The 27,460-nt window shown below is 43.9% G+C and overlaps 1 protein-coding gene across 1 annotated transcript in view; it reads left to right on the forward strand.

The window, feature by feature from the left end:
* Positions 1–27,460, forward strand: part of LOC124555160 (nitric oxide synthase, salivary gland) — a 693,873-nt gene that overhangs the window by 589,363 nt on the left and 77,050 nt on the right. The window contains exon 13 of the mRNA XM_047129021.1: positions 19,458–19,525. Within this exon, the coding sequence (XP_046984977.1) occupies positions 19,458–19,525 (68 nt within the window). The remainder of the gene's footprint in view (positions 1–19,457; positions 19,526–27,460) is intronic.

Below are 27,460 nucleotides of genomic sequence, written 5' to 3' on the forward strand. Positions count from 1 at the left end.
ATGGTGTGCAGTTTCGGGGTATTACTTCTACTGCAAGTCGGTTGACCCTCATTATCTATAAACATGCTATCACACATGACGATATTATTTGGTTCTCACCAGGAATCCAATATCGGATAAGACTTTTCATCAACAACATGTGATTTTAAAATGTTTCAAAACATCTTTCGCAAATTGAATTTTTCCATTTCCCAAACTAGAAGCAAGTGAACTCCCTGTTCCTGCCAGTTTCGATGTGGTAAAAATACAAAAGTTAATAGTGACATTGAACATCGCCCTTCTCTACTCTTAAATAGTGCTTCTGTTTCGGGTCTTGCGGGGCAATGGCACGCGCTACTGAATGTTTGCCTAAACAAAGTTTGCCTAACATGCAGGTGCTAGACTTTCTGACACCTTTACAGCGTTGCTTTTTTATGTAAGTAGCTCTTTCTTCGGCCTAAAAAGTATGAGACTACCACAAATGGGAAACGCTAGCCTAGAATAAAATCCGAGTCACGCCGTACTATTAGTCGTCCAAGCGCCCACTTTATTTTCAATATGAATAGTGATACACGTTCGTCTAACATATCCATCATTGCTTCCTCGATGTACAGATTGAACAGTAGAGACGAGACGCTACATCCTTGTCTTACATCCTGTTTAATACGAGCACTTCATTCTTGTTCATCCACTCTTATTATTCCCTCTTGACTGTTGTACATATTGTATATGACTCGTCTCTCCCTATAGCGTACCCCTCCTTTTTTCGGAATTTCGAACACCTTGCACCATTTTACATTGTCGAACGCTTTTCCAGGTCGACAAATCCTATGAACGTGCCTTGCTTCCATTATTAACCGCAAGTCAGAATTGCCTTTTTTAACACATCCTCAATTTTCTTATCCATTCTTCTGTATATTACTCTCGTAAGCAACTTGGATGCATGAGCTGTTAAGCTGATTGTGCGATAATTCTCGCACTTGGTGAGTTCTTGCAGGCTTCGATGTTGTGTGATGATTCTTTTCCGAAAATCAGATGGTATGTTGCCAGACTCATACATTCTATACACCAATGTGAATAGTCGTTTTGTTGCGACTTGCCCCAATGATCTTAGAAATTCAGATGGAATGTTCAAATGGCTCTGAGCACTATGGGACTTAACACCTGAGGCCATCAGTCCCCTAGAACTTAGAACTACTTAAACCTAACTAACCTAAGGACATCACATACGTCCATGCCCGAGGCAGGATTCGAACCTGCGACCGTAGCGGTCGCGCGGTTCCAGACTGTAGCGCCTAGAACCGCTCAGCCACCACGGCCGGCTCAGATGGAATGTTAGCTATCCCTTGTGCCTTATTTGATTTTAAATATTCCAAAGCTCTCTTAAATTATGATTTTATAATGGATCCATTGTCACCTTTAAATCGACTCTTGTTTCTTCATCTACCACATCAGACGAATCTATCCTCTCACAGAGGTCTTCGGTGTACTCTCTCCACCTAGCCGGTTTCTCCTCTGCATTTAACAGTGAATTTCCGTGGGAGTCTTAATGTTACCACCCTTGGTTATAATTTCACCGTAGGTTATTTTAACCCTCCTATAAGATGAGTCACACCTTCTGACAATTGTTCCTCACTGTCGCCTGATAAAGTAAGAGCCTACGGAATATCAGACCGGCTGTGTGGCTGGATTGAACAGCTTTAGCAAACAGAATACAGCATGTTGTTCTCAATGGAGAGACGTCTACAGACGTTAAAGTAACCTCTGGCTTGCGACAGGGGAGTGTTATGGGACCACTGCTTTTCTCAATATAAATAAATTACCTAGTAGATAATGTCGGAAGTTCCATGCGGCTTTTCGCGGATGATGCTGTAGTATACAGAGAAGTTGTAGCATTAGAAAATTGCAGCGAAATGCAGGAAGATGTGCAGCGGATAGGCACTTGGTGCAGGGAGTGGCAACTGACCCTTAACATAGACATTACAAATGTAATGTAATGCGAATACATAGAAAGAAGGATCCTTTATTGTATGATTATATGATAGCGGAACAAACACTGGTAGCAGTTACTTCTGTAAAATATGTGGGAGTATGCGTGCGGAACGATTTGAAGTTGAATGATCATAAAACATTAATTGTTGGTAAGGCGGGTACCAGGTTAAGATTGATTGGGAGAGTCCTTAGAAAATGTAGTCCATCAACAAAGGAGGTAGCTTACAAAACACTCGTTCGACCTATACTTGAGTATTGCTCATCAGTGTGGGATCCGTATCATGTCGGGTTGACAGAGGAGATAGAGAAGATCCAAATAAGAGCGGCGGGTTTCGTCACAGGGTTATTTGGTAAGCGTGATAGCGTTACGGAGATGTTTAGCAAACTCTAGTGCCAGACTCTGCAAGCGCTCTGCATCGCGGTGTAGCTTGCTGTCCAGGTTTCGAGAGGGTGCTTTTCTGGATGAGGTATCGAATATATTGCTTCTTCCTACTTATACATCCAGAAGAGATCACGAATATAAAATTAGAGGGATTGGAGCGCGCATGTAGACTTTCCGGCAGTCGTTCTTCCCGCGAACCATACGCGACTGGAACAGGAAAGGCCACCATTGGGTGGCTTGCGGAGTATAAATGTAGATGTAGATGTAGATATCTTTTTCGATTTCTTCACATTTTTCATGCAGCCATTTCGTCTTAGCTTCCCAGCACTTCCTATTTACTTCATTCGTCAGCGACTTGTATTTGTGTATTCCTGAATTTCCCTGAACATTTGTATACTTCCTTCTTTCATCAATCAATTGAAGTATTTCTTCTGTTAGCCGTGGTTTCTTCGCAGTTACCTTCATTGTACCTATGTCTTTCTTTACAACTTCTGTGACTTCCCGTTTTAGAAATGTCCATTCCTCTTCAAATGTACTGCCTACTGAGCCTTATTGCTGTATCTGTAGCCTTAAGGAACTTCGAGCGTATCTCGTCATTCCTTAGTACATCCGTATCCCACTTCTTTGCGTGTTGCTTCTTCCTGACTAATTTCTTAAACTTCAGCCTACTCTCCATCACTACTACATAGTGATCTGAGTCCATATCTGCTCCTGGGTACACCTTACAATGCGGTACCTATTTTCGGAATCTGTGTCCGGCCATTACGTAATCTAACTGAAATCTTCCCGAATCACCTTGTCTTTTGCAAATATACCTCTTCGTCTTTTGCAAATATACCTCTTCCTCTTGTGATTCTTGAAGAGACTATTCGCTATCACTAGCTGAAATTTATTACAGAACTCAATTAGTCTTTCTCCTTACTCATTCCTTGTCCCAATCCCAAATTCTTCTGTAACCTTTTCTTCGACTCCTTCCCCTACAACCGCATTCCAGTCCCCCAAGACTATTAGATTTCCATCTCCCTTTACGTACTGTGTTACCCATTCAATATCATCGTATACCTTCTCTATCTCTTCATCTTAAGCTTGAGACGTCGGAGTGTATTCCTAAACTATCGTTGTCGGTTTTGGTTTCCTGTCGATTCTGATAACCACCACCCTATCACTGAACTGTTCACAATAGCACCTCCATGCCCTACCTTCCTATTCATAAAGAATCCTACTCCCGTTATACCAATTCCTGCTGCTGTTGATATTATCCTATACTCATCTGACCAGAGATCATTGTCTTCTTTCCATTTCATTTCACTGATCCCTGCTATATCTAGACTGAGCCTATGCATTTCCGTTTTCAGATTCTCTAATTTGCCTATCACGTTCAAGCTTTTTCTCATGGTCACCTCCCTCTTGGCAGCCCCCTCCCGGAGATCCGAGTGGGGGTCTGTTCCGGAATCTTTTGCTAATGGAGAGATCATCAGGACACTTTTCAACTACAGGCCACATGTCCTGTGGATACGTGTTATGTGTCTTTAATACAGTGGTTTCCATCACCTCCTGCATTCTCATGCCGTTGATCCTTGCTGATTCTTCATCCTTTAGGGGTAATTTCTCGCCCCAAAGACTGGAGAGTGCCCTGAATCTCTGTCCGCTCTTCCGCCCTTTTTGACATGGCCATAGGCAGAATGATGGGTGACTTCTTATGCCGTAAGTCTTCGATCGCCAATGCTGATTATTAATCAGAATTTAAGCGGTGGTGGGCTTCGAACCCGGGACCGAGTACATTTTGACTACTAATCAAATTTCTTATAAAAATATAATAAAACATTTCATATGTTTTGTTGAAGAATCGTTAGAAAACTAAACGCTCTTCTTGCCAAAGTTCATTTAGTCTTCTGCTTCTATAGATCCAGCGACTTAACTGACTCAAGTTGCTACAGAAAATAATTCACTGAAAACCTGCCATTTGTAAAATGAAAGGTCAATAGAGTGTTTCAAACTGTTAGTTACCCTTTCACGTGACAAAATGGAAAAAACGATAACCGTCGCATTAATAGTTGGAATTTCAGAGAAATTACGTTAACTGTACAACTGTACTACTACACATGTAAAACTTGCAACAAGTCATTCAGTTGTTAAAATCAATGCTCTATTTTCATAAATGAGAAGCTGTAACTGACACCTTGAATTCGCTTAGTGCGTAAGAACAAAAGCTTGGCTTTTTGTCCTCCGTCAACATCTAGTTGATTTCAAACCAATATATCTAGGTAACTAAGGTTCGTCAGCCTCCCCGCCATACCCAGTGTACAAACCCAGCTACGCCCAAAGCACTGTGATGGATACGTAACCCAGAGATGGTCGCTTTCAAACCTCTATTTATGCATTAATTTTAGGAGCGAGTCCTGCATGTAACTGGGAGACTAAGACGATTATATCCTCGAGGAAGCAGTACTTAGTCGCAACTGGCCGCAGCTTCACGTCCGCTGTATCTGAACTCCGATGGCTTTTGAATAATGCAGGCAATATCCTCATGTCGAGCTCCGCCAGCAATTTACATTTTACTCTCACTCGTTTCGTTTCCAGATCTACGTTGCACGTGAAACGGGTGCATGCTATTTAACAAATCGTGTGAATGAAGAAAATGTATACTTTTAGTTCTAGTCTTTTTGGAGTTACCGCTCGTGATATTTAAGGACACTTCGAGACCGCTAACTAATTTGGGCGGAAGCTGAATATTTCACGGTTCCTCGCTTCATGATACCAATAAATCACATTTTTATTATGTGGACACCATTCGCTTCACAGTTAATCAAAGAAATTAATATTTTATACTTAAAAAACACTAGATGCGGGAGAACCGGAACACAAGAGAATCGAAGCATTTGAGATGTGATGCTACAAACGAATGTTGAAAATTAGGTACATTGATAAGGTAAGGAACGAGGAGGTTTTGTCCAGAATCGGAGAGGAAAGGAATACGTGGGAAACTCTAACAAGGAGAAGGTTCAGGATGATAGGATATCTGTTAAGACATCTGGGAATGGCTTCCATGGTACTAGAGGCAACTGGACAGAGTGTGAAATACATCCAGCAAATAATTGAGGACGTAGGTCGCAAGTTCTAATCGGAGATGAAGAGTTTGGCACAGGAGAGGAATTCGTGACGGGCCGCATCAAACCAGTTAGAAGACTGGTAACTCATAAAACAAGGTTTAAACAGAACGTTTGAGAAATCTAATGACGTTCTAAGCGAGGGAAGGAGAATCCTGTAATTGAGGAAAGTTATGGTTTCAATCGCGGAATAACCAAACAGGCGTGTCGTCTTGAAATATACCGCTTCTATTGTTTAACTCGCAGCTTCGATTGAGGAACTGAAATGCAAGTTAAGAACAGCACTGATATCGCAAAAGAAAAGGAACTAGTATTAAAGCTTAATCCTAGTAGCCCAAAGAAGACAACACTTAAAAGAACTACGAGACAGAATATACAGACAGAATTCATTTCGTGGGCAAAGAAATAAGAGAAGTGTGAGAGGACAAATAATGATAAAAATCTCCGCGATAATGTAACAAAAGTGAAGAAATTGTTCCCACGAAGAAACCATGCTCTATACTGTCGGAGCACAGAAATATCTAACGCATTAGCTCATTGGTCTTTCACATGCATCTTCAATTGAGTGAGAAGTTTATGAAAACTGAACCAGGTGAAATGTGAACAATAAAAAACTGGGCAGTTGTAGATATAACTCATTAGAAATGATTTGAAAACGTGGCATTTCTGACCAGCTTGCGGGTGTGCTTACGACATAATCGGTCGCTAATAAACTCTGCCTGGCGCAGAGAAATTTTGGAATGTGGACTTATAATAGATAACACTATTAAATTTCGGCTCCTACAGGAAACCTTTGTGTCTCCAGTGCCATTACAACGCAGCAAACTAAAGACTGTAGGTACCAACAATATTTCAAATTAACAATTAAATCGCGGGAAGAACATACATATTGTTTCCAACATGAATACATTTCTAGTCATCATATAGCCGGGAAATGCAGGCAGAGCTTCTGTTGTTGTTGTTGTTGTTGTTGTTGCGGTCTTCTGTCCAGAGACTGCGCTGATGCAACTCTCCATGCTACTCCATCCTTGCAAGCCTCATCATCTCCGAGCAACTACTACAACCCACATCCTTCTGAATCTGCTTATTGTATACTTCTCGTGGTGTTCCTCTAAGATTTTTACCCTCCACGCTTCCCTCCAGTACTAAATTGGTGTCCTACCAACCGATCCCTTCTTCTAGTTTAGTTACGTGACCTACGCATCTAATCTTCAGCATTCTTCTGTAGCACCACATTTCGAAAGCTTCTATTCTCTTCTTGCCCAAACTATTTATCGTTCATGTTTCATTGCCATACATGGCTGCAATCCACACAAATACTTTCAGAAGAGACTTCCTGACACGTAATTCTACTTTCGATGATAACAAATTCCTCTTCTTAAGAAACGCTTTCCTTGCCATTGCCTCTCTAATTCAACCGTCATCAGTTATTTTGCTTCCCAAATAGTAACTCTCATCTACTGCTTTAAATGTCTCATTTCCTAATCTAATTCCCTCAGCATCACCTGATTTTATTCGACTATATTCCATTATCCTCGTTTTGCTTTTGTTGATGTTCATCTTATATCCTCCTTTCAAGACACTGTCCATTCCGTTCAACTGCTCTTCCAAGTCCTTTGCAGTCTCTGACAGAATTACAATGTCATCGGCGAATCTCAACGTTTTGATTTCTTCTGCATTGACTATAATACCTACTCCGAAATTTTCTTTTGTTTCCTTTACTACTTGCTCAATATACAGACTGAATAACATCGGGGACAGGCTACAACCCCGTCTCACTCCCTTCCCAACCGCTGCTTCCCTTTCATGCCCCTCGACTCTTATAACGGCCATCTGGTTTCTGTACAGATTGTAAATAGCCTTTCGCTCCCTGTATTTTGCCCCTGCCACCTTTAGAATTTGAAAGAGAGTATTCCAGTCAACATTGTCAAAAGCAGAGAAAGCTACAAATGCTAGAAACGTAGGTTTGCCTTTCCTTAACCTATTTTCTAAGATAAGTCGTAGGGTCAGTATTGCCTCACGTGTTCCAACATTTCTGCGGAATCAAAACTGATTTTCGCCGAGGTCGGCTTCTACCAGTTTTTCCATTCGTCTGTAAATAATTCGCGTTAGTATTTTGCAGCTGTGACTTATTATACTGATAGTTCGGTAGTTTTCACATCTGTCGACACCTGCTTTCTTTGGGATTGGAATTATTACATTCTTCTTGAGGTCTGAGGGTATTTCGCCTGTCTCATACATCTTGCTTACCAGATGGTAGAGTTTTGTCAGGACTGGCTCTCCCAAGGCCGTCAGTAGTTCTAGTGGAATGTTGTCTACTCCCGGGGCCTTGTTTCGACTTAGGTCTTTCAGTGCTCTGTCAAACTCTTCACGCAGTATCGTATCTCCCATTTCGTCTTCATCTACATCCTCTTCCATTTCCATAATATTGTCCTCAACTACATCGCCCTTGTATAGACCCTCTATATACTCCTTCCACCTTTCTGCTTTCCCTTCTTTGCTTAGAACTGGGTTTCCATCTGAGCTCTTGATATTATTAATGCTGTTGTAATACAGCTGAATGAGAGAAAGAAAAATGACATTAAAATCAAAAAAATGTTCAAATGTGTGTGAAATCTTATGGGACTTAACTGCTAAGGTCATTAGTCCCTAAGCTTACACACTACTTAACCTAAATTATCCTAAGGACAAACACACACACCCATGCCCGAGGGAGGACTCGAACCTCCGCCGGGATCAGCAGCACAGTCCATGACTGTAGCGCCTATGACCGTTCGGCTAATTCCGCGCGGCTCATACAAAACATTTTGTAAACATTTGTGATCATGCCTGATATTGTAATTACAGTTATTAATTAATTTAGATACCAGTTTGTGTAGGTTACCGATTAATAGTAGAATCGATAAGTGTAGGTGTAGTAAAGTGGCGAAGAAGGGAAATTGGCCATTGCATATTTTTTACTGTGGACAATGCTGTTGTCTGCCGGTAAGCTGTCAGACTAGTTCGCACATTGCAATTGTTGCCAATGAGTTTGACACATGAAGCTTGTTCTGCTATTTTTAGCAAAAATTTTCAGAATCGCTGATATAAGATAATTCATTTAAGTTATTCTCGCTACCTCACTTGTGTGAAGAGCAGTGATTTTTACCAATATCATGTTTATACAACGTCTTTTGGCCTACAAATATAGTTCCTCGTTATTTCTTTTAGTTTGGTAGTTTCCTCTGTGGATCACTCATGCCGACATGGCGCCCGATCGGGAAAAGTGGGCACATTACTCGTCGGGAAATGTGGCCAAGGTAGTCACACAAATAAAAACTGGTTACTTTCAAAATACACACCTAATGCAACAGATAAAACTGACTTCTAAACGTTAGTTCACGTTTCTGGTTTCGGACGTTAAGTGGTGGATGCAGATTATTATAAAACACGACTGAGACACGAGGGCCGCACGAGCAAATGCATGACTGCCTTCGTCCATGGTTTCCAAGATGTTATGTAAGAAAAGCACACGTTGCGTTTCGCATGATCGATGTTTTCAGAATTGAAGATGGTTGGCATGGAGGAGGTCATTCTGTTCGAGATACCTCATTACGTCTGAGCTCAGAATATGTTCTAAGATTCCACAACAAACGGATATTAACGATATTGGATGGTACTTTTGTGGATTACTTCTGCTACCCTTCTTATAGACTAGTATGACCTGGCCTTTCTTTGAGTCACTGGGGACGGTTCGAGGGATATACAAAGTACAGTGGTTAAAACAGTGCTAACTCAAAAACGGTTCAAATAGCTCTGAGCACTATGGGACTTAACTGCTGAGGTCATCAGTCCCCTAGAACTTAGAACTACTTAAACCTAACTAACCTAAGGACATCACACACATCCATGCCCGAGGCAGGATTCAACCCTGCGACCGTGTCGGCCGCGCGGTTCCAGACTGTAGCGCCTAGAACCGCTCGGCCACACCGGCCGGCAGGGCTAACTCAGCCCCAACTGCTGTATATGGCCATACTAGGATTTCGCCACGCATTGGAAATATGTTCAGTTTTAGTATTTTTATCTATTTCTTAACAACACTGAAGCTAATATCTATAGGGTAGTCAGAAACAGTGTGAAAAGCTTGTAAGGCGTCGTAGGGGAAGATTGAGCTGGGACATAACTGTTCAAAAAAAAAATTATATGTTGTGCCCTTTCCGAGTTATTTAACACTAGCTGTCACCCGCAGCTGCGCTTGCAAATCAGTACAATAAAATGAAATGAAATTTGCATATGGCATTATTGGTCAGGGGGTCACGTCCGGAATATTCGGGCGCCTTATGGAAGTGTTTATTTGACGCCATTTCGAGGACTTGCGCTTCGATGACGATAAAATGGTTTCGCGAGCGAAAAATATACAATGTGAGTGGGAACTGAACCCGTAACCCCATAGTGAGGCGTCTACAACGCTAACCACAAGGCGCGAACTGCGTAGCCTGGCCCTTACCCTGTTTACAACTACGAGCGTATAACAACAGCGCATGACGCTGAGCGGCTGCAATTCGACGCGCTCGTGATTTATGTTAGTATGGAAGCATGGATTAAACGTGCAGAAAATTGTTCACTGAAGCGCCAAAGAAACTGGTATAGGCATGCGTATTCAAATACAGAGATATGTAAATAGGCAGAATACGGCGCTGCGGTCGGCGACGCCAAGTGTCTGCCACAGTTTTTAGGTCGGTTATTGTTGGTACAACGGCGCGTTATCAAGATTTAAGTGACTTTGAACGTGGTGGTATAGTCAGCGCACGAGCGATGCGACACAGCATTTCCGAGGTGGCGATGAAATGGGGATTTTCCCGTACGACCATGTACCGTGTACCGAGAATATCAGGAATCTGGCAAAAATGAAATCTAAGACATCGCTGCGACCGGAAAAAGATACTGCAAGAACGGGACCAACGACAACTTAAGAGAATCGTTCAACGTGACAGAAATGCAACCCTTCGGCAAACTGCTGCAGATTTCAGTGCTGGGCCATCAACAAGTGTCAGCGTGCGAACCATTCAACGAAACATCATCGATATGGGCTTCCGCAGCCGAAGGCCCACTCGTGTACCCTTGATGACTGCACGACACAAAGCTTTACGCCCCGCCTGGGGTCGTCAACACCGGCATTGGACTGTTGATGGCTGGAAACACGTTGCCTGGTCGGGCGAGTCTCGTTTCACATTGTATCGAGCGCATGGGGTGTACGGGTATGCAGACAACCTTATGAATCCATGGACCCTGCATGTCAGCAGCGGACCATTCAAGCTGGTGGAGGCTCTGCAATGGTGTGGTGCGTGTGCAGTTGGAGTGATATAGGACCCCTGATACGTCTGACAGGTGACACGTAAGCATCCTGTCTGATCACCTGCATCCATTCATGTCCATTGTGCATACCGACGGACTTGGGCAGTTCCAGCACGACAATGTGACACCCCACACGTCCATAATTGCTGCAGAGTGCTTCCAGGGACACTCTTCCGACTTTAAACACTCCCGCTGCCCGCCAAATTCCAAATTATTGAGCATATCATGGATGCCTTGCAACATGCTGTTCAGAAGAGATCTCCACCCCCTCGTACTCCTACGGATTTATGGACAGACCTGCAGGATTCATGGTGTCACTACTTCGGAGATTAGCCGAGTCCATGCCACGTCGTCTTGCGGCGCTTCTGCGTGCTCACGGGGGCCCTACGCGATATTTGGCAGGCGTACCTGTTTCTTTGGCTCTTCATTGTATAAGCATTGCATCCATTACGTCGAATCATTTTATATCGAACATATGGAACAATAAAGCATTTTCACAGATACAATAAACCTAAAGTCAAAGAGTTAATAGCTTTCTGAGAGAGTCTTCATTCTTCCATGTTTCGCGTTATATCCTTCAAATCAGTAAATATGTTGTACTACACGCTTTCTGACGTAGCCTATGTTCTTCCTCAGAATTCATGCATCCAAATTTTCTCGAAAGTCGATTCAGCGGGCTTGCTGTGAAAGTGTAACAGACAGACCTACTTTCTCATTTATAGTATTAGTATGGGTATGGGTTGAAGTTAGCCAGTCCGGTCATGAACGCGCAAAATCAAGCAGTCTGCCAGAGGCGGTGTTGCCAAAAATGTTCTTTGTTTGTTTTCCTCAAATTGAACAAACAAAGCCTTCGCTCACCTTGCTGAAATTTGTCACTTCGGAAAGAAACACATTTTAACTCAAAAATGGTTCAAATGGCTCTGAGCAGTATGGTACTTAACACCTGAGGTCATCAGTCCCCTAGAACTTATAACTACTTAAACCTAACTAACCTAAGGACATCACACACATCCATGCCCGAGGCAGGATTCGAACCTGCGACCGTAGCGGCCTCGCGGTTCCAGACTGAAGCGCCTAGAACCGCACGGCCACACCGGCCGGCACATTTTAACTGGGAAGTTTCATTTCAACAAATGGTAACTTGCGGACCCACATATGTCTGTGCTGTGCCGCGTTTTAGCGTATGCAAATGCTTGAACTTGCTCTCGCAACGACTTGATTCGGCAACTTCAAAGCTAAATAACTCGGAGACGGCGCAACATCATGATTTTTTTTCTCAATAGTTATTTCCCACCACAATCTCCCCTGCACATTCTTTTCAAGCTTTTCAGACTGTTTCTGATCACCCCTTTTATCACAGATCTTCGCAATGTTGTGCGAATTAAAGTGTTGCAGTACTTCTGAATTTGCCTTTGTGGATATTTGAGAATGACGTTGAGCATTCCTGCTTTTGCTTTGGCTCGTCCATGATGGATACTGAAATGCCAAGCACCAATTTTTCTGCGTTATCATTGGCCAGTTGAAATTAGATCTACTAAGAACTAAGCGAAACTCCGCCCGAACAGCCGTCGGCAGGCCCAACGGTACTGACCTACCACCGTGTTATCCTCAGCCGATACGCGTCAGTGGATGCGGATATGGCGGGGCATGTGGTCAGCATACCGCTCTCCCGGCCGTTGTCAGTTTTCGTGACCAGAAGCTTAAACCTACTGCTACAGAGAAATTGTAGGGAGAGGTAAGGTAGCACAGGAGTGGAAAGAAGTACAATATTCTGAAGATACCAGTGTGGGTGAGCCAAAGGGAGGCAGGCCTGAATTTTGTACACCCGCGCGCTTCTGACTACTCAAGAGTGCCGTCCACTCATTACCATTTCGCCATCAGTGCGGAGTGTTGGGAGCGGCGAAGAGCGAATCCCCGCTTCCGCTTCGGCTGCGAGTCGCGTCCGCGGTTTGACTACATGAATCTGCGATTACTGAATAATAAACCGCCGCCCAACGAGTGCAAGCACCGACCGCGAACCGCAGCACGACGTCAGTAACGCTGACTGGACACTACAAACAAAGTTACATATGGATTACGACGTGGCTCGATCAGTATCGTCTCGTCAATCACGATCGAGCGCACTTGCATTCCGGAGGATCAGGTCACAAAACTCCATCCACATTTCGGTTTTCAGTGGTATCGTCTGTGGTATATGATTACATCTACATCTACATCTATACTCCGCGAGCCACCTTACGGTGTGTGGCGGAGGGTACTTATTGTACCACTATCTGATCCCCCCTTCCCTGTTCCATTCACGAATTGTGCGTGGGAAGAACGACTGCTTGTAAGTCTCCGTATTTGCTCTAATTTCTCCGATCTTTTCGTTGTGATCATTACGCGAGATATATGTGATTAGCTCGAATAATGAAAGAATTTTTTGTCTGCTGCTGTCTACAATAATGCGAGAACATCCATTGTGATCACTTAGAGACTAAATGAGACGCGTAACTGATAATTGGATTGCCGATGATGTATTGGACTCCGAGGGTTCGTCGATGTTCATGCTGATGCTAACTTCGATATTAGTAAATACGGCACTGTGCCTCCAAACCCTAATACCCGCGACAATGGACTCTCTTCTAGCAATAACAGGCGGCTGAGGTGACGCTCTCCATCAGAAATTACAGTCACAGGTAATCGTTACCTCTTGCTCCCGTACAGTAGTATCAAACCGTAGGGCGTAATCAATAACAAGCAAGGATGGCTTGGTTCAAATGGCTCTGAGCACTATGGGACTCAACTGCTGAGGTCATTAGTCCCCTAGAACTAGCCTAAGGACATCACAAACATCCATGCCCGAGGCAGGATTGGAACCTGCGACCGTAGCGGTCTTGCGGTTCCAGACTGCAGCGCCTTTAACCGCACGGCCACTTCGGCCGGCAACAAGCAAGGATGACTTATTCCACTCTTTGGAAGAGAAAGGCATCACAATGCACTGCAGAGTTGATATGGTACAGTCTCGATTCGATACTGCCTAAGATATAATTGTATTTTCGACATCATGTGAGTATTGTTGTGATAAAACAAGATGTTACATTCTGGAAAGCTCAAGGAGACATATACACCCGCACGCCAATCTATGATGACGTCCATGCTTACTTTAGAAGTGGTTTTGTTGATATGTCCTCTCCTGTGGCGATATCTTTCTCCTGTTGTCTTCACTTTTGTCGGAGGAGCGTCTTCAGCGAAGTCCAAACCCAATATTGCCACTCGGACCGAGTTACCAATTACGATGCTGAATATTGATTACTGCCGAAAGTTAACCTACCATCTCTATACAGAAATCGCCGAGACTTCGGCCCCTTAATCATTCGAAGTCGCTTGAGATCTAAGTTTCTCGCGACTACATCCGTGTATAAAACATTCTCGGTTTACTTGTCACCTCAAATCTGGATACAATCTCGAGCTTTCTATGAAATCTTCCATCGTCTTCGTAACGAACTTTTGTGACTGCTGTCGTGGTGATCATTGATAGCCCATGGACGGCTAGTGATTGGTCGCATTTGTCATCATTACGTTATGCTGCCAGATATTACGCCCATGTCCGGACTAGTGGTTCCAGGGCTCCTGTAGAAAAGTAAACAATTCAGCGCATTAATATATAGGTACACAACTACATTATTTTGAGCACTGCTCCGCTTCAGCGACGGTTAGATATCACTAAACGAATACATATCAGTCAACCAGTAGAAAAAAGGTGGTTTTATTCAACCGTATACCATTGTTTCGACGAATTTAAACCCGTCTTCTTCAGAAATACACGTAGTTAAAATTTCCCATTGGAAAAACGCCAAATAATGAGACGGTCTGACGATTGTCGAACCAAAATATGTTGTCAGCGCGAATTATTGTACACATTATTAAATATACTGGCCCCTACGATCAGGGCTTGAAAAGTAGGAATATTTAAAATCCATAAAGAAAACCAATGAAATAAAATGATCATGTTACGAGCTGCATGCCGGTGGGCCATATTCATTGTAAGAGAAACACACTCAAAAATCGCAGACACTTCCGGCTTGCACCGTACCATGCACATATTCAGCACGAAATGCTTCAATTGGCCTTCGGTGCACTCGACGATATGCGTCATTTGAATATGGGCGCAGACGTGATTCGTCAGACAACGTTACCTGCCACTAGTCAGCTACTGTCCAAGTTCTATGATTTTAGCCCATCGAAGACCCGTAGCTTTATATGCCTGTATGAGGAATGGCCTCTTGCGAGGCGACCGACTCCGAGTGTCCATTGCATGCAGTTCCCGTAGTTCCCGTCGCAATGTTCTTTCGCTGACGTGTTGGGATGGACCCTCATTCACTGCCTGCAGCAATTCCTGTCGGATTTGGAAGTGATTATCATTTACAAGCGGCGAAAGACGTCTCCAGTCCCTCTCAGTTAGGATCTTCTTCCGATCACCATTCTGACGCCGTGCTACGTGGCCATGTGTTATGCACCACTGCACGTAGACACGCCTAACATTCCGCCGCGAAACACCAACAAATCCAGCAACTTCATACACAGCGTGGCCATGGGCACGGCCAAACACGATTGCCCCTTTTCGTGACTCGGTCACGTCCTAATTTTTTGAGTCATCGTTCTTCTGACTAGTTTAATGCGGTCTGCCACGAATTTTTCTCCTGCGCAAAACTCTTCATCTCAGTGTACCATTTGCAACCTACGTCCTCGATTACTTGTTGTATGTATTCCACTCTCTGTCCTCCTCTACAGTTTTTGCTCCCTCTAGTACCATGCAAATGATTCCCTCATGTCTCAACAGATGTCCTATCATCCTGTCCCTTCTCCATGTCAGTGTTTTCCGCATATTCCCTTCCTCTCTGATTCTGCGCAGCACCTCCTCGTTCCTTACCTTATCATTCCACCTATCAATATTCGTCTGTAGCACCACATCTGTGATTCTCTTCTGCTTCGATTTTTCCACAGTCCATGTTTCACATCCATACAATGCTGTGCTCCAAACGTGCATTCCTAGAAATTTCTTTCTCAAATCAAGGCCTATGTTTGATTCAGGTATATTTATCATGGCCAGAAATGCCCTTTCTGCCAGTACTAGTCTGCTTTTGAAGTCCTCCTTGCTCCGTCCGTCATTGGTTATTTTGCTGCCTAGGTAGCAGAATTCCTTAACTTCATCTACTTCGTGACCATTAATCCTGAAGTTAAATTTCTCGCTGTTCTCATGTCTGCTACTTCTCATTACTTTCGTCTTTCTTCGATTTACCATCAGCCCATATTCTGTACTCATTATACTGATAATTCCATTCAGCATGCCACGTAATTCTTATTCACTTTCATTCAGGATAGCAATGTCATTAGCGAATCGTATCAATGATATTCTTTCACCTTGAATTTTGATTCTACTCCTGAAACTTTCCATCATTGTTTCTTCGAAATACAGTAGTACATCCCTGTCTTACACCCTTTTCGATCCGAGCACTTCGTTCTTGGACGTCCGCTGTTTTTATCCCATCGTGGCTCTTGTACATATTATATGTTACCCGTCTCTCCCTGTAGCTTACCCCTATTTTTCTCAGAATTTCGAACATCTTTCACCATTTTATATAGTCGAACGCTTTTTCCAGGTCGACAGATCCTATGAACGTGTCTAAATTTTTCTTTAGTCTTTCTTCCATTATCAGCTGCAAATTCAGAATTGCCTCTCTGGAGCCTTTACCTTTCCTAAACTAAACTGATCGTCATCTAACGTATCCTCAATTTTCTTTTCCATTTTCTTTTCCATTCTTCTGTGTATTACGTTTTGCAGCAACTTGGATGCATGAGCTGTTAAGCTGATTGTGCGATAAATCTCGCACTTTTCAGCTCTTGCAGTCTTCGCAATTGCGTGAATGATATTTTTTCCGAAAGTCAGGTGGTATGTCGCCACTCATACATTCTACACAGCAACGTGAATAGTCGTTTTGTTGCCACTTCCCCCAATGATTTTAGGAATTTTGATGGGATGTTATCAATCTCCTCTCCCTCATTTGATCATGGTTTCTTCTCAGTTACCTTCTTTGTACCTATGTTTTCCTTTCCAACTTCTGTGACTGCCTTTTTTAGAGATGTCCGTTCCTGGTTCAAATGGCTCTGAGCACTATGGAACTCAACTTCTCAGGTCATTAGTTCCCTAGAACTTAGAACTAGTTAAACCTAACTAACCTAAGGACATCACAAACATCCATGCCCGAGGCAGGATTCGAACCTGCGACCGTAGCGGTCTCGCGGTTCCAGACTGCAACGCCTAGAACAGCACGGCCACTTCGGCCGGCTGTCCATTCCTCTCCAACTGTACTGCCTACTGAACTATTCCTCTTTGTCTTAGAGAACTTCAAGTGTATCTCGTTATTCGCTAGCACTTCCGTATCCCAATTCTTTGCGTATTGATTCTTCCTGACTAATTTCTTACACTTCAGCCTACTCTTCATCACTACTACATTGTAATCTAAGTCTACATCTGCTCCTGGGTACGCCTTGCAATCCAGTAACTGATATCGGAACCTCTGTCTGACCATCATGTAATCTAACTCAAACCTTCACGTATCACCTGTCCTTTTCCAAGTACACCTCCTTCTTTTGTGTTTTTTGAACAGACAGTTCGTTATCACTAGCTGAAATTTATTACAGAATTCGATTAGTATTTCTCCTCTCCCCTTACTTGTCCCAAGCCTGTATTCTCCTGTAACCTTTTCTTCTACTCCTTTCCTTAAAACTGCATTCCAGTCCCCCAAGACTATTATATTTTCATCACCTTTTACGCACTATATTACCCTTTCAATATCCTCCCATACCTTCTCTCTCTCTTCATCTTCAGCTTGTATCGTCGGCCTGTATACCTGAACTATCGTTGTCAGTGTTGATTTGCTGTCAATTCTGATAAAAGCATCCCTATGACTGAACTGTTCACCGTAACATACTCTCTGTCCTATCTCCCTATTCATAACGAATCCACATCCCGCTATACCATTTTCTGCTGCTGTTGGTATTACCCTATACTCATCAAACCAGAAATCTTTGTCTTCTTTCCACTTCATTTCATTGACTCCTACCTTATCTAGATCGAGCCTTTGCATTTCCCTTTTCAGATTTTCTACATTCCGTACCACATTCAAGCTTCTGACATTCCTTGCCCCACCTCGCAGAACGTTATCCTTCCGTTGGTTATTCAATCTTTTTCTCATGGTCATCGCCCCTTTGGCAGCCCCCTCCTGGAGATGCGAATGGGGGACTATTCCGGAATCCTTTGCCAATGGAGTGATCATCATGACACTTTTTCTCAGATACAGGCTACATGTCCTGTGAACACACTTTATGTGTCTTTAATGCAGTGCTTTCCATCGCCTTCTGCATCCTCATGTCGTTGGTGATTGCCGATTCTTCCGACTTTAGGGGCAACAGTTACCCACCCCAAGGACAAGAGATTGCCCTGAGCCTCTGTCCGCTCTTCCGCCCTCTTTGAGAAGGCCGTTTGCATAATGAGGGTGGCTTCTTACGCCGGAAGTCTTCGGCCACCAATGCTGTTTATTAATCAGACGTTAAGCGGTGGCGGGTTTGGAACCCAGGACCAAGGACGTTTTGATTAATAATCAAAGACGCTACCCCTAGAGCACGGGTTTGCAACGGGTTTACATTTACCCCTGTTTGTGAACAATGTTCGCTTGGAATACAAATGTCTCACTGATCGCTGCTGCCTTATGCTGTCGGCCGGAGTGGTCGAGCGGTTCTAGGCGCTTCACTCTGGAACCGCGCGACCACTACGGTCGCAGGTTCGAATCCTGCCTCGGGCATGGATGTTTGTGATATCCTTAGGTTAGTTAGGTTTCAGTAGTTCTAAGTTCTGGGGGACTGATGACCTCAGCTGTTACGTCCCATAGTGCTCAGAGCCATTTTTGCTTTATGCTCACGTAGAGGCAGTGCGCTCGCAGTTAAGAATATGACTCGATTGTTGCACCATCTGTAAAGGTTTAACGATTTGTCTATGCGTGTGCATTGGAAAGACTATTTTTTTTATCCAGTCACGTTATAATTATTAACCCTCAGACATGTTCCTCCTAGGTTAGAAGCTGAAATCTTGACGGGGCTCTAGCCCCTTTCATGGCCACAGTTATTGGATACGTTTCTGCGTTTAATTATTATCACAGACGTGACCATTTATTTTCAGTAGACTGATATTTTAATAGTAATGACCAAAATACTTTAACCGTAAATCAGACAGTGTTTCAAACAGAACAAAAACGTAAGTATTGCATATGCCATGTCAGACATAATGATTCACATTACAACTTCCAAGAAGTAATGACGATAGCGTAGAGGTGGGAAAACAAGTTTGGTTCCCTGTATATGACATACAGAACTATGAGTTTTGCCGACGGCTGAAGATACCGACACATGCGGTACGTATTTACGGTACTGATTATTTCTCTTCATCCCACGATGATTCGTATGACCAAAACTTATGCTTACGTAGCAGACTGCGTTACACGTTATATCACATCCATAAACTGTCGACAACCTTCTTACGTGGAACAATTCAAGACACACACATACACACAAGCATTCCATAGCTATCAAATAATTGTGACCTTGCATTTGTTTCTGTGTTCCAGATGTTCGCACAGAACCTGTACGCTATGAAAATGGACGAGGAGTCTACGGACGGCTCCAACAAATTCACGTGAGTATTGAGTTGCCTGGCTATAATTGGCGGAGTTAGGTGTACATCATTATTCCAGTTGTACTGGGCTGCGGGAGCTGTTGAAATCCGAGACACTTTAGGTTCGCTGTTATTAACTTTGTTACTGCCATGTACATTCACTAACCTGTAGAAGAAATAGACCGCAGAGCTCCACTTAAAATAAACAGCCAGCCAGTATTGATATATTTCACGCTGTAGCTTCAGTGTGACGTCATTCGCAGCTTTTCAGTGTCGTCTTTCGGCTTATTAATAACCGTCATCCTTATCTTTAAGTAATTTTTGTTTGGCTGGGGAGTGAAATACGGATAAAGAAAACAAATTTATTTCAGCAGCACCCAGTGTAGCGAATGTAATGAATTCACTGCCTATACAGTGGGCGAGGCATGTGAAACAGTGCATTCATAATAATGTGTTTACTTTCAATGACACACAAAAATCACTCAAATAAAAGTTGCTGGAGGTGATAGGGCATAAATGCCATGCATCAGTATTCGTAGTTGAATAGATTGAGCAGTACGAAGGTCAGCTTTGTGATTTTTAAATGACACTACATTCTGTTTTGACTCAAAGAAAAAAAGTGATTCTGGATGTGAAAAATTGATATTAGTATTTTGTAGGTCTGACACGAAATAGACGATTAAAAAACCATTTCAAATTATGGTGCTTCTCTTGTCCTTACTTGTCGGAAGGCGAGCCACACCAACGTTTATGCCACTCTAGTCGTTGGTATAAAGGATCCTTGGTTCGTTATACTTCACCAGTCAGTTACACTTCACCACGTTGAAGGATTTGAATAAGATTCACTGCGAGCACTGACAGCGTTGTTCAAGTTCATTACGAGATATGCTTCAGTTCGTTTACAGAAGGCTACATTCGTAGTAAAGATTTGCTTAGTGAAATCTTCGTATAGGTCCCAGATCTTTATTTCTAGGTTTGCAAGACATTTTTAACAAATGAATGTTGTGTAGACTTGATTTTAATTTATGGAGGTACTTCATCAAAGCACACTAATAACTGTAGAAATGTTAATAATGTATCAACATTTGGAGCAGTTCTTACGAGTGCTGCAATAATTCAATGAGACTTTGACATGACACAAAGAAATGTTCTGTGTATTCTTCAGTAATCATGTCTCACTATATAAAGATTTATACACACTGAATTCGGGTAGCAGTGCTGTCAATGAGTTCCGCAGAAAGTGCATACTCGTATTATTGAGAACATATTGTGAATGGATTTCGGTGCACCTCACAACAGTCGGGATCTGTACGTCACCCCCCCCCCCCCCCCCCCCCCCCCCTCGCCCCACGATTTACAATCCACAACTGGTCAAGAATCTGTTACTTATTTTCTCTGAGTATGGCATAAACGTTGTGATAGGCATCATTCAGTCCGCCACAAGAGCAACAGAAGAATCTCAACGTTTAATGATTTGTTTCTGTTCATTCCCCAGGCAGATCCTTTCACCTCCAGGAACTTTTATCCGAAGCACTAAAAGGTCTCTGTTATTCCTTCATAATGTATGTTTTATATATATTTTAATTTCTTAATTTTGTCCAAAAACTGGCTTCGTTAATAAGACATGCTTTTTTGTTTCATATTCGTGCTATGTGTCCTGTGGTCGTCATGCATCTGTGGCGCTTGCGTATGGAGCTTTATTATGCTCGAGTAACGTCTGTTTCTAATTTCAATGATGATTAAATACACATCTCTAGTTGCACCAATGGTTTATTTCACCATTATATTCGAGTCAGTGTTGTTGCTCAAAATTTGAAGTCTTGTCCTCATGGTACCGTTGTAGTTGCTTTAACGAAATCTACGTTAAGTTCAGGGAACTTTCGAATCCTGCCCCGTGACGTAGACAGACGCATCGGTTCAGCATCAATTTTAAGAATCCCAGAGTATGTAATGGATATTGACAAACGATAAGTATATTCAGAGCAATTTGTCGTGAATTCTCGAAACTACTTCGCCATTTGCCATTATTCCATTTCGCGATAGAAAATGACAAATGACCCCGCATCTAAAAGTTTCCAACAGCATTGTACCCCCAACTCGCGACAGGCTTTCTAGTCTTACAAGCAACGTAAAAACCAAGAATGTGGATAAAGAAAGTATTCGCAAGCTTCTGAATTTTACCAGCCTGAGAGCAAAATAATATGTATAAACCTCAAAAATCTGTACTCTCTTAGTACATGGGCGTCCGTAGAAATTTATCCAGGAGAGCGTAAGATTCCTATATTGCCATAACTGACCCCGTGAGTTTGACAACTTGTAGGGCCATAAGAAATAACTTTGACAGGAATCTCTCAGAAGTTGTATCTTACTACATTGATCTTCTCAGAGTTTTTTAACTAGATTGTTTTGATGTAGAAATGATAAACACGTTTCATTAGTAGATACATTTTCTGTGTTATTAATACAAATATAGATATTCACAAGAAATGTTGTTATTCACATATCAGTAATGGCCAGTTACTAAAAAAACCGAACGACCGAAAAAATCCTGTTGGAGAGCAACAAAAACCTAGGAAAAATGCCAAATTAATTCTTCTCAAACGGTAGAAACAGAATTAAGCTTTTTGAAAAAAGTATAGCATTTACCACCGGTAAAGCGAAATTTGCCTTTTGTGAGAGTCAGAGCAAAAGAAATGAACAATGTTCTCTTGTAAACATCCAATTAATTATTTTCCATACCTCTGATATTTTTACAGTATGTTGATACATGCTTGAGAGACAAAATGCCATCCCTCCAGACTGTTTCCGTCCGTTTCAACTGCCTTACGCGACCGTGGAACTAAGGGCTGTACACATGCACGAGAGAAGGTAGGACCAGCACGTTTGAAGCACTATTTAGTAACCCTTACAAGGGACACATCATCTTCAGATCTCGTCCCACGAAGGGATTCCTTCAGTTTACCGAAGAGCTGGTAATAACACTGTGGTAAACGAAGTAATAACACTAGGTAATGGCACAGTGCCTGGTGAGGACTGTAGGGTGAGTGCTGCAGTGGCGTTCTCGCAAACTTTGTGATCTCGGTGGTGGTTTTCTCACTGTCATGTGGCCCCGCGTTATCATGCAACAGCAAAACATTTGCTGTTTTGCCAGTGTTGACAGTTCATTCACTTTTACGCGTTTGTCAGCCAAAATCAGATTGTGAATTCGCTTCACATTGCCTCTAGCCGGTGCAGTGCTCGATCTGCCATTGCGCAGTAGGTCCCGAGAATTGGCGTCCCCAGTTTCAACAGACTAACCGTACGGCGATCAACAGCGCAATCCACATACACCTTCTTCAACCTCTTGTGAATGTTTTTCACTGTGTCTTTCTCATAACACAGGAACTCTACAACAGCACGTGGCTTCAGAGAAAAATCAAGTGCTGCTACTGATTATTGGTTTCAGGAGACTTAACACCTAGGATCATCAGTCTCTTTTTCAACCTCTCCCTTCCCCACCCCCAGAGCGGAATCAATGTACCCTTTCCGTCTGCGTCTATAGTAAGTTCTACGTGCAAGTGTGAGAAAGTTCCATAAATGTTTGCGTAAATTGTATATGAGGCAGATCGTGGATACCAGTGCGGTATTCACCTGTTGGGGTGTGGGATACCGCCTAAAACCAAATCCAAGCCTTCGTCGGTAATCTTCTGGGGACTTTAACGTTGTGCATTTCTTTTGGACAGGCGCCACATAAAATTTATAACCTCATATTCCAGGAAGGAACAAAAGATTTATTTTGCTCCCTTTTCTTCCGCTCTCCACTTTCCCAGCCTCCTTGCGGACGCCTATGACCCTCACTTAAGTACAGTATGTCCATAATTAACATTCCAGTTTAAAAAGACTGTAGAAATAGAAACACTGTTCAGAATGGCGTCAAATTTAAACAGCATATTACTGACTCAGGGAGAAATATCATGGCACAAAAAAAAATTTACGAAAATTTGGTCAATATAGAGCGTCAGAATATGCACGCCAACGTACGCCCAACATGACCGTCTCGATGAAAGATTACGAGCTGCTGGCAAAGCTCTTTTTGCAAGAAAGGCGACTGTGCGTCAGTAGCTGTGCAGAAGTCCTGAACACCCAAGGGATGGAATAAGGCACCGTTCCCGTGCCTGCTAAGGGCCAGGAGAAACAAAATCCGACAAAAAGATAAAAAGATAGATTCTTTTGAGGTGCATTGTGGCAGAGGGAGGAAAGCAGTTGATCAATCATCTGTCGAAGATGTGGCATGTGGCCATAGCATTGCCGGGAGAGAGAGAGGGGGGGGGGGGGGGGGGGGGAGGTCGGCCGATGGTGTGATGGTGTGCAAACACGCAGTGCACGGGGAATTGCCCGAACGTTGGACATGCCTGCGAGCATGGTGCATAAGATCCTACAAAACTTGATGCATTGCTATCCGCACAAAATACTCATGTTCAGGAGTTGCTTCCTGCTGATCTGCCAGCAAGACCAACGTTCGCTCAGGAATTTCTAGCTCAAACGGAAATGGACAATGAACAGCCATGAAACGTTCTGTGGACAGACGAAGCCCATATCCATTGACATGTCAACATACAGAATTGCAGAATATGGGCAAGGGTAAATGCTCAGGCGCATCAGCCGGAACCACTTCATTCTGCAAAGCTGACCATGTGATGCGGGTTGACGCATCTTTTGCCGTAGGGCCGTTATTTTTCGAGGAGATAAGTCCTGCGGGTCCTTTTACCTGTACCGTCTCTAGTAAACGCTATGATAGTTGTGTGAATACCAACGCCATCCCGACCCTTCAACAGCGTGGATTTGTGGGTAGGGTCATTTTTACGCAAGACAGCGGTGCTCCGCACATTGCACAGGCAACAAAGCAGTTGCAGCAGAGACGTTTCGGAAATGACTGATTTATCAGCCGTTATTTCCCTAGAATCTGGCCGTCCAGTTAACTTGACTTTTAATCATTCGACTCCTGGCTGTGAGGTTATCTGAAAGATGTGTTCAGTGTCCCAATTGCGAACGTAGCTGAACTGAAGGCACGCAATGCGCAATGCATTCTGAACGTGACGCCGGAGACACTCGGATATGTTGTGAAACATGCTGTTTCTCGATTTCAACTTGCTGCCGAAAGCGCTAAACACCCTGTTGAACATGTCCCGCGCCAGTCTCACAACAGTTAAAAACCGATGTCATTTTAAATTGAACGTAAAGTCACAATAGCGGAAACTTTTTTTGAGGTGAACGGTTCGGTCTATTTTAGACCATCTTCATGCTCAGAGCAGTTGGCGTTCGTGGAGTTGTAGCGCCTGCTCCGTTCATTATGGTATGTCTGAAGATGGTCTAAGACAGACCGAAACCACTAATCTAAAAAAAAAAAGTTTCTTGCAGTTATGACTGATTACTTTCATTTTGTCCGCCTCGTTAGCTGAATGGTCAGGATTACGGACTTCCGTGCTAAGGGGCCCGGGTTCGATTCCCGGCTGGGTCGGGGATTTTTTCCGCTCAGGGACTGGGTGTTGTGTTGTCATCATCATCATTTCATGCCCATCCGGTGCGCAGGTAGCCCAATGTGGCGTCGAATGTAATGAGACCTGCACCAAAGCGGTCGGACCTGCCCGGTAAGTGACCTCCCAGCCAATGACGCTAAACGCTCATTTCCATTTCCACTTTCATGTCAAAGTAAAAAAAAGAAAAAGAGAAACGCTGTTCTTCAAGAGAAATGGTCTCAAAAATTACCGGTGCTATTTTGCTTTTTATGCTGTTTCTGGCCTCAGGACGAATAAAAAACAGATTTTTCCCCATCCCATGTTGTACGACCTTCCCTTGATGGATGCTGTGTACATACACTCCTGGAAATTGAAATAAGAACACCGTGAATTCATTGTCCCAGGAAGGGGAAACTTTATTGACACATTCCTGGGGTCAGATACATCACATGATCACACTGACAGAACCACAGGCACGTAGACACAGGCAACAGAGCATGCACAATGTAGGCACTAGTACAGTGTATATCCACCTTTCGCAGCAATACAGGCTGCTATTATCCCATGGAGACGATCGTAGAGATGCTGGATGTAGTCCTGTGGAACGGCTTGCCATGCCATTTCCACCTGGCGCCTCAGTTGGACCAGCGTTCGTGCTGGACGTGCAGACCGCGTGAGACGACGCTTCATTCAGTCCCAAACATGCTCAATGGGGGACAGATCCGGAGATCTTGCTGGCCAGGGTAGTTGACTTACACCTTCTAGAGCACGTTGGGTGGCACGGGATACATGCGGACGTGCATTGTCCTGTTGGAACAGCAAGTTCCCTTGCCGGTCTAGGAATGGTAGAACGATGGGTTCGATGACGGTTTGGATGTACCGTGCACTATTCAGTGTCCCCTCGACGATCACCAGTGGTGTACGGCCAGTGTAGGAGATCGCTCCCCACACCATGATGCCGGGTGTTGGCCCTGTGTGCCTCGGTCGTATGCAGTCCTGATTGTGGCGCTCACCTGCACGGCGCCAAACACGCATACGACCATCATTGGCACCAAGGCAGAAGCGACTCTCATCGCTGAAGACGACACGTCTCCATTCGTCCCTCCATTCACGCCTGTCGCCACACCACTGGAGGCGGGCTGCACGATGTTGGGGCGTGAGCGGAAGACGGCCTAACGGTGTGCGGGACCGTAGCCCAGCTTCATGGAGACGGTTGCGAATGGTCCTCGCCGATACCCCAGGAGCAACAGTGTCCCTAATTTGCTGGGAAGTGGCGGTGCGGTCCCCTACGGCACTGCGTAGGATCCTACGGTCTTGGCGTGCATCCGTGCGTCGCTGCGGTCCCAGGTCGACGGGCACGTGCACCTTCCGCCGACCACTGGCGACAACATCGATGTACTGTGGAGACCTCACGCCCCACATGTTGAGCAATTCGGCGGTACGTCCACCCGGCCTCCCGCATGCCCACTATACGCCCTCGCTCAAAGTCCGTCAACTGCACATACGGTTCACGTCCACGCTGTCGCGGCATGCTACCAGTGTTAAAGACTGCGATGGAGCCCCGTATGCCACGGCAAACTGGCTGACACTGACGGCGGCGGTGCACAAATGCTGCGCAGCTAGCGCCATTCGACGGCCAACACCGCGGTTCCTGGTGTGTCCGCTGTGCCTTGCGTGTGATCATTGCTTGTACAGCCCTCTCGCAGTGTCCGGAGCAAGTATGGTGGGTCTGACACACCGGTGTCAATGTGTTCTTTTTTCCATTTCCAGGAGTGTAGTTCCGCGTAGTCAGCGCGTACACAACTTTCCCAATAGAGCGCGCCCTGCTAAGCACAACAGCGCAGGCGCAGCCCTCGTCCGTCTCCGCACTACGAGATGGCGCTGTCTTAGAGACAGACCAAATTCTGCTTCCGCCGATCCGCGTATTAATATGTTACGCAGCCAATGAGATTGCTGCTAACATAGAACCTTTCCTCCTCGCGGATCAGACTCGCGCAGTGATACCTGAACGCGCGAGTTATTGTAACGAGTGTACAGACCTCCGATTAGGCAGTCTGCATTAGTCTGCATTTGTCTGTACCAGTCTATAGTCAAGTTTCAGTCCGCGCCTAGTAAGTTTATCATATTCCTGTACATAGCCATGAAGAGAAATGTATAGACACTTTGTCAAGTATCAGAGATATGTGAGAATAAGATTAACATACCCAAGACCAAAGGAACTTCAGATTGTCAATTGTAAACAGCATCCAGAATCAAGTTACGTAATATCTATGATTTTTATTATTTTAATAAATGTGTGTGAAAATTAATCAATTTCTGTTTAAAGTTGGTCACCGTCAATCTGCTACTCTAAGCGTGCAAGTGGCATTTCTATCGTCTGACCTAACGGCAGAAGATAAACACGCCACGATAAGACCACGAGACATATTGCTGACACTCGCCTACTTCGTTAGAGCGACAA

The sequence above is a fragment of the Schistocerca americana genome, chromosome 1, assembly GCF_021461395.2.
Source record: "Schistocerca americana isolate TAMUIC-IGC-003095 chromosome 1, iqSchAmer2.1, whole genome shotgun sequence".
In the NCBI taxonomy this organism is placed as follows: Eukaryota; Metazoa; Arthropoda; class Insecta; order Orthoptera; family Acrididae; genus Schistocerca; species Schistocerca americana.